This window comes from Tupaia chinensis, unplaced genomic scaffold (genome assembly GCF_000334495.1).
Source record: "Tupaia chinensis unplaced genomic scaffold, TupChi_1.0 Scaffold000115_1, whole genome shotgun sequence".
Classification (NCBI taxonomy): domain Eukaryota; kingdom Metazoa; phylum Chordata; class Mammalia; order Scandentia; family Tupaiidae; genus Tupaia; species Tupaia belangeri.
The window spans coordinates 8,713,652-8,721,542 of NW_006159579.1; the positions used below are offsets into that span (position 1 = coordinate 8,713,652).

Sequence of the window (7,891 nt, forward strand, 5' to 3'; positions counted from 1 at the left end):
GCTGTAACATTTCAGAGGAATTTCATGGAATACTGACAGGAGCTTTCCATCTGCTCTGAAAGTGCCTACATTTTTGTCTTGTATATATATTAAATATCCCAGAGTAAAGACATGGTGCTATGAAGTTTTTTAAAACTGGGGAGAGTAAAGTTGTCACTATCACCATAAAAATATAGGAGCAAATCCTTCCCTGGGGTTTCTATCCATTTTTTTTTTTTTAAGAGAAATTTTTGCTATAAGGGTGCATGCGCTCACCGAAGACACAGAGAGACAGAGGGAAAAGTGAGGAAGCACCCCTCGGGGGGATGACCATGCTGCAATCCATTCTCCTCTCAGTATTTTGGGCACGCACACATGCCTAGCGTGAGTTTCAAGCCACAGGACTCTTAACTGTGGTTGGCTATGTTGGAATCCAGTGCCTTAACCACTATGCCATCTGCTAGTCCCAATTCATCAATTTTTTTAACTCATAAGGTAATTTAAAAACTTGGGACCAGCAGTTAGCGTAATAGCTATGTCGCTGGACTCCCACGTAGTCGACCACTGTTCAAGTCCTGGACCAGCGGCTTAGACTCACTCTGGGCGCGTGTGCGTGTGTGCCCAAGATCCCGAGAGGAGAAAGGAGGAGAATGGATTGCGGCGTGGCCATCCCCCCTGGGGGGTGCTTTCTCGCTTCCTTTCTCTATGTCTCTCTGTCTTTCTGGTGAGCGCACATGCCCTATAGCAAAAACCTCTCCCAAAAAAAGAAAAGAAAAAAGCTACACAGGGACCAGCAGTTGACATAATGGCTGTGTGTTGCTGAACTTCCCATGTAGATGACCATGGTTCAAATCCTTGATCTGGTGGCTTAAACTCAAGCCAGGCATGTGTGCATGCGTGTGTGCCCAAGATCCCGAGAGGAGAATGAAGGAGAAGGGATTGCATCATGGCCATCCCCCCAGGGGTGATTTCTCGCTTTCTGTCTCTCTTTCTGGTGAGCGCATACACCCTATAGCAAAAACCTCTTTTTTTGGAAAAAAAAAATATATATATATAAAAAACTAGCTACGTAGAGTATCACCAAAATCCATAGAATGTTTTCCTCCCGGAGCTTAGTCACTATTAAATTTGCACTGTCCTCTACAAATGTTAATAACTTTAGGGTATTAGGCAGAATAGCCAGGGATGAATATGCTGAGGTGTCAGTATTTTAGAATAGAATAAAAAATACAAGTAAAAAAAAAACCTTTGGGTTACATTTATACTTTTTAACTAGTATATTGCTTTGAGGCTTGAAAATATAAAATTTACCATCCTCTAGACATTTTCTGTCCAATTCCACATTTTCTTCATTATTCTAAATACCCAGGGACTGGGTAAAAAGAAAGGTATAGATTTCATTATAACATTACCGTGAACCAGAATTCCTCTTATGGGAATTTACTAAGGCCAAGCTTAATATAAACTTCCTGTTACCATTTTCTTAGGAACGTTGACTCTCAAATTTTGACCTTGTGCCTTTGCAGGAAACTTGAATTGATCCTCTGAGATAAGGGTGAATAAAATCATGGGAAGATAGATTGTGTACACACTATTGGTATATAAGCTGACCCTCTGACTATCATACCTTTCCTTACAGCTGATGAGAACATCCCAGCGAAGATCCTTTCATATAACCGTGCCAATCGAGCTGTTGCAATTCTTTGTAATCATCAGAGAGCACCACCAAAAACTTTCGAGAAATCTATGATGAACTTACAGTCTAAGGTATCTTTGTTCTGGATGGTGGGATAGCAAAATGAAGGGAACCACATCGACTGTGGGAAGATAATCTGAAAATGAGAGGCTCTTATGATCCTGCCTTTTGTTTTGGGCTCTAGGATATCAGCAGGCCTATTCTGGGTTTGTTCTAGATTCCTTCTTTGGTCTGTGCCAAAGACAAACAAGTGGAAATATGACTGTCATGGCTAATCAAAATAGAGTAATAAGGGTACTTATTCAGCAATACTCTATGCTTTGGACCACTCCATTTTTTGAAAAGTTAACTTTGATTACTCTCTAATTGATACTGTCCTTACTGTACATGAGGAAAGTGGAAATAAAGAAAAGTCTTTGGGCAGGCTCCATGACCAGGTGGTTAAGGCAGCCTGCCTGGCAGCTTGAGAAGCGTGCTGGGCACATGTGCATCTGTGCCAAAATGCCTAAAGGAGAGAAAAATAGAGGAGAAGGGATTGTGACAAGACCATTTCCCATGGAAGGTGCTTTCTTATTTTCTCTTTCTCAGCGTTTCTTGTTCCCCTGGTGAACATACACACCTCCTCCCCCCCAAAAAAAAAAAAAAGAAAGAAAGAAAATCTGCAATTTCTTTGCTCTGGCCCAGAAATAACAGCTGTTTCCAAATAAGATTGTTTCAAATTAGAAAAGATGATGGAACAATGATATTTAAGTTCCCCCTAATCCTAACACAACTATTTTTATTTTTACACATTTTACATGAGTCATATTTTTATATAGTTCATCATCAAACATCTATTGAATACTGGCTATATGCCAGACAGATTTGGTGCCCTAGATGAAAAAACTGACATGCAAACAAGCAGATGATTTTCCTCTTCCATGTGCCTTTCTCCTCCCTACAACTGCCTGGTACTGAGCTCTTAAGCCACAAGGCATTTAACATTTGATGATGAGCATTTCTGTGGTAGCAGTGGCTATATAACTAATCTATACTGATCTGCTAACCCATGGTGAGAATTTGCAGGTATTTCACTTTAGAAATGATAATGTAGGATTACAGAGGAAACCAATTACATTGAAATATAGTCATCAAAATATATTTTAAAGTCCGCTATACTGATAGTAATTCTTTATCAACTTAAAATCTTCAGGTGATTTTTGGTAATTACTATAAACTTCAAGGTAGTAATCAATATAAATCACTTCAAGATTTGTGCAGCACTTGTAATACAATAAGAAAATAACTGTAGTAACTATGGTGGTAGTCATAAGTACTACTGATAATCACTGTAGTTTGTTGCCCACACTTACACGCCCACACTTACACTTGAAGAAATACTAAATTCCAAGTAGAGGTTGGTGAATTTTTCTTTTTTTTCATCCAAGTTCATGAAATTCTATACTCAGGCAACTGGAGTTTAAAACTTCTGCTGTGGAGACCAGCAGATGGCATAGTGGTTACATTGCTGGACCTCCCACATGGTTCGGGACTTGGACCTAGTAGCTTGAAACTTAAACTGGGCTCATGTGCTTACATGCCTAAGATCTCAGGAGGAGAATGGAGAAGACATTGTGGAGTGGCATCCCCCTAGGGGGTGGTTGATTTCTCACTTTCCCTCTCACTGTCTGTTGCTCTTTCTTCCCCTGGCGAGCGCACACACCCTAAGGCAAAAACCTCTTAAGAAATAAAAAACTCTTTCTGTGTTGGGCCGGCCAATGGTGTGGTAGTTAAGGCAGCTGGATCCCACATGATGAACTGGACCAGCAGCTTAAAAAAAACATGCTGGGCATGTGCAGGTGTGTTCAAAATTCCAAGTAGAGAATGGGGAAGGGATTGTGGCATGACCATCTACTTTTAAGGTGCTTTCTCACTTTCTCTCTTTTATCTGTCTCTATCTCTCTAGTATATACATGTGCCCTAATGCAAAAAAAAAAAAAAAAAAAAAAACCAACTTTTGCTGTGAAGTAAAACTGTATATACATTGTCAGGCCCAGAGTGTGTTCCTTCTGTTGAGATGTATGTCTTCAAGATCAATATGTATGAGTGGTATGTCTGGGTCAAAAGACATACAACCTGGGCTGGCCAATTTACCTAGTGGTTAAGGAAGCCAAATCCCATATGGCTAACCATGGTTTAAATCTCTGCCTGAGTAGCTTGAAAAACACATCAGGCACATGTATGTGTGTGCCCAAGATCCTGATGGGATGGAGAAATGGAAGAGAAAGAATTATGGCATAGCCATGCCCCACATGGGAGGGGAGTGCTTTTTCCTTCTCTTGGTGGAAAGTAGATGGGCCCTCTGGCAGTTTTTTAAAAAAGACATATAGGGACCAGCAGTTAGCGTAATGGCTATGTCGCTGAACTCCCACGTAGTTGACTATGGTTCAAGTCCTGGACCCAGTGGCTTGAACTCATGCTGGGCGTGTGTGCGTGCGTGCCCGAGAGGAGAATGGAGGAGAAAGGATTGCAGCATGGGCATCCCCCTGGGGGGTGATTTCTTGCTTTCTGTCTGTCTCTTTCTGGCAAGCGGATGTGCCCTATAGCAAAAACCTCTCCAAAATAAATAAATAAATAAAAAATAAAGACATGTAGCTTATAGTTTATGCTACAGATACCACCTGTCTTTCCTGAAGGGATGTACATATCCACAGTGAACAATTCCGTATCTATAAGTCTTTGCCTGCCAATTCTGGAATCCTACAGTGTGCCCATCTCTGCAGCTTCTGTTTGCCGCCATTCTGTTAAATGGTGGTCATCTCCTTATGTTATTCCAAGACAGAAACGAGAGTATGAATATTCAGGTGCTGTTTACCTAATTGTGGAGACCCCTCCCTGGAGCATGAGGAGGTCTTTTGTTGCTCTCACTCTGCAACCACTGTTTGGGCAGACCAGGCTGTCTGCCAGACGAGCCCTCCAAACCCAGGAACCCTCTCCTGTGTGCCCACAGAGCAAACACACACCCCTATTTACCAAGTGAATCAATAGAGTCTTTGATGCTTTGAAAGAATTTGACATAGCCTGCCAATTTAGCATTCACAGAAATGGTTAAAAGATTGTGGTTTGTTGCATTTTTAGCCTACAAAGAATCTGGCTAGTGGTGTCTGTGATGCTTTTGTATATAAAATCAGTTCCTTCAGCTTGGCTTTGGTCACAGTGATGTTGGAAGTAAGCCATTCATAGTAAAACATACTTAATGGTTTCCTCACAATGATGGCCTCTGTTTCCAATCTTGGGCTCTGTGTGTATATCTAACAAACAACTCTAGGCTCAGTCAGCAGCAGCCCAGTGTGCGAGTCAAGCTTATATTTACTCTGTGGAGATTCTTTGACCTCACAGGTCAACAAGGTGATCACAAGTAAGGGCTTCTCCTGCCACCAGCAGCACAGGCTCTGGTTTGTGCTCTCACTACAGGGTGTTACTGAGTACTGTTTCTAAGAATAAGATTTTCTAGAGATGCTTCAAGGGTTCTAACAAGCAAGAAAGGCTGAAATTGCCATTCTGCCTTTACAAATATGAGTTCCACAGGGTTTCATTTTGGAGAAAAAAGCTCCACATCCCTGTTTATGTGTTCAGATCTCTCCTTTTTAATATGGAATGCCAAAGCCATGCCACATCATATATTAGTTTGGGACAGACTGGCTGAGCTGTTTGGCTTCCTAGGTACCTTTCTCTGTTCTGTCCTTTCCCTGTTTGTTAACTTTCTTCCATGAGTGAGAGAAGGCACCACAGTCTTGATGCCACACTCCACCCCTAGCTCTCAGCCAGCCCCATGTCATGGACACTCACTCACATGCCTACTATACTCAGAAAGCTCTCCAAAGACTTGGACTGGGAACATTCTTATGTGGGTCTGCCTCTTAGAGCATTGCATTTTACCACTGCACCACGATCTGGCTCTCCTTGGTACCTTTTAATTGCCATTTTTAGTTCCTTGGGTATTCAGCTCAATGCATCCTTTTTTCTTGAAAAGCTGGCAGCTCCTTCTGAGAGTCCTGGCAGTATCTGAAGAATGAGCTGGGTTTGATCAGTAGATACAGATAACTTGCCTCAGTTTCCTAAAGAGCATCTCCTAGAGTATTCCTGAAATGAAGGCTAACACCTGGCACAGGAGCCGTTTGGTAAATGTCAATCTGTAGTCTTCCTCTCAGGTGTCTAAAGTCCGCATTTCCTTTGATTAAAAAATGAACTGAGGGGTCAGCAGCTGGTGTGGTGGTTAAGGTGCTGGACACTCCCACATGGCCAACCACAGTTCGAGTCTCAGACCTGGTGGCTTGCTTTTTCACTTTTCTTCCTTGTGTGTATCTTTCTCTGGTCAAAGGAAAATAAATGAATCAATAAATAAAAATAAATAAATAAATATTTTTTAAAAAAAGATTAACTGAGGCCAGCAGATGGTGTAGTAGTTACGTTGCTAGACTCCCACATTGCCATTTGAATCCTAGACCCAGTGGCTTGAAACTCATACCAGGCGCATGTGTGTGCTTGTCCAAGATCCTGGGAGGAGAAGGGATTGTGGTATGACCATCCTCCTGGGAATTTCTCACTTTTCCCCTCACCATCTCTGTCTGTGGTGAACGCATGCACCCTAAAGCAAAAAATTTGTATTAAAAATAATAATAATAACATTCTCAACCCCAGTGGGTTATTTTTCTTGAGCTTCTGGACTAATGGAGCCCTGGGTTTACTGTCTTGTAAAACCCTCATTTCTTGATGGGTCACTGAAGAATATACGTGAACAAATTATGGACTCCTATGAAAATAGTACTTGAGTTCAGTATCTCCTGTGTGCCTTCGTGGAGCCATCCTTGGTGTTTTTACCAATGAGAAAACCACTCTGCCTAGAGGAGACCACCTCTAGGATTCACATTTTCTGGATCCCTTTTTGTCTCTGACTCATTTTGCTTCCAATCTTACTGCTATTCTTCCCCACCCAGATTGATGCCAAGAAGGATCAGCTAGCAGATGCCCGAAGAGACCTGAAAAGTGCCAAGGCTGATGCCAAGGTCATGAAGGATGCAAAGACCAAGAAGTATGTACCTAGTACTATGTAAAATTGGGGGTTCAGTGAGAGAAAATTGTGTCCACATCAGCCAAAGGCCCTGAGCCCCAGCTTTTCTAGGTTTCTAGGTATTATCTTTTAGAAGTATCTATATTTAGAGCTTTATGCTTTCAAAGCCTCTAGGTGGCATGTGGGGGTGTAATTTGTTCTTGTCTAGTGGTCAGGCCTGGTTCTTAATGACTCTGTCATTCTTCCAGGGTAGTAGAGTCAAAGAAAAAGGCTGTGCAGAGATTGGAGGAGCAATTGATGAAACTGGAAGTTCAGGCGACAGACCGAGAAGAAAATAAACAAATTGCCTTGGGAACTTCCAAACTCAACTATCTGGACCCTAGGATTACAGTGGCTTGGTAAGCATCAGGCTCTCCTTGAGCTCCTACTGCAGACTCTTCAGAGGTATGTGTAGGAGGTCTGAGAGTACTGTCAGCTTTCACATGCCTTCTCAGCTGCTGTTCTCAAGTGAACCCTTGGGCTTCTATGTACACAGTGCTCTGGTTGCTGAAGAGCGCTGAAACATCTAGATGGTCCTAAATGATGAATGATGTTATACTGTCTTTAAGTGAGGTTGTATTCTGCTGATCATCAGAAAAGTCATGATGTGTGTTATTCTATGCAAAAACGTGTCATGACTTTTCTGACAAACTAATCTTTTTTTTTTTCTTTTTTTTTTTTGGAGAGGTTTTTTGCTATAGGGTGCGTGTGCTCACCAGACAGACAGAGACAGAGAGACAAAGCGAGAAATCACCCCCCAGGGGAGATGGCCACGCCGCAATCCCTTCTCCATTCTCCTCTTGGGATCTTGGGCATGCATGCACACATGCCCGGCGTGAGTTTAAGCCACTGAGTCCGGGACTCGAACCACAGTTGACTACGTGGGAGTCCAGCGACATAGCCATTACGCTAACTGCTGGTCCCACAAGCCAATTCATTTAAAAGATGGTTGTGGTCCCTATCTATTATGAAACTCTAGTATATGAAGGGAAATGCTTATCGAAAGAAAAATAAGAGTGCTCCCATCCACTTATACTTCAACAAAGCTTTTTTTCTTTTTCTTTTTAAGGTTTTTCCATAGGGCACATGTGCTCTCCAGGAAGACACAGAGAGAGGGACAGAGAGGA

At 42.1% G+C, this 7,891-nt stretch overlaps 1 protein-coding gene across 1 annotated transcript in view; it reads left to right on the forward strand.

Moving 5' to 3' along the window:
* Positions 1 to 7,891, forward strand: part of TOP1 (DNA topoisomerase I) — a gene marked incomplete at its 5' end in the record, with an annotated part of 71,168 nt that overhangs the window by 60,893 nt on the left and 2,384 nt on the right. The window contains 3 exon segments of the mRNA XM_006144138.2: positions 1,619 to 1,746; positions 6,652 to 6,746; positions 6,974 to 7,123. Of these exon segments, the coding sequence (XP_006144200.2) occupies positions 1,619 to 1,746; positions 6,652 to 6,746; positions 6,974 to 7,123 (373 nt within the window).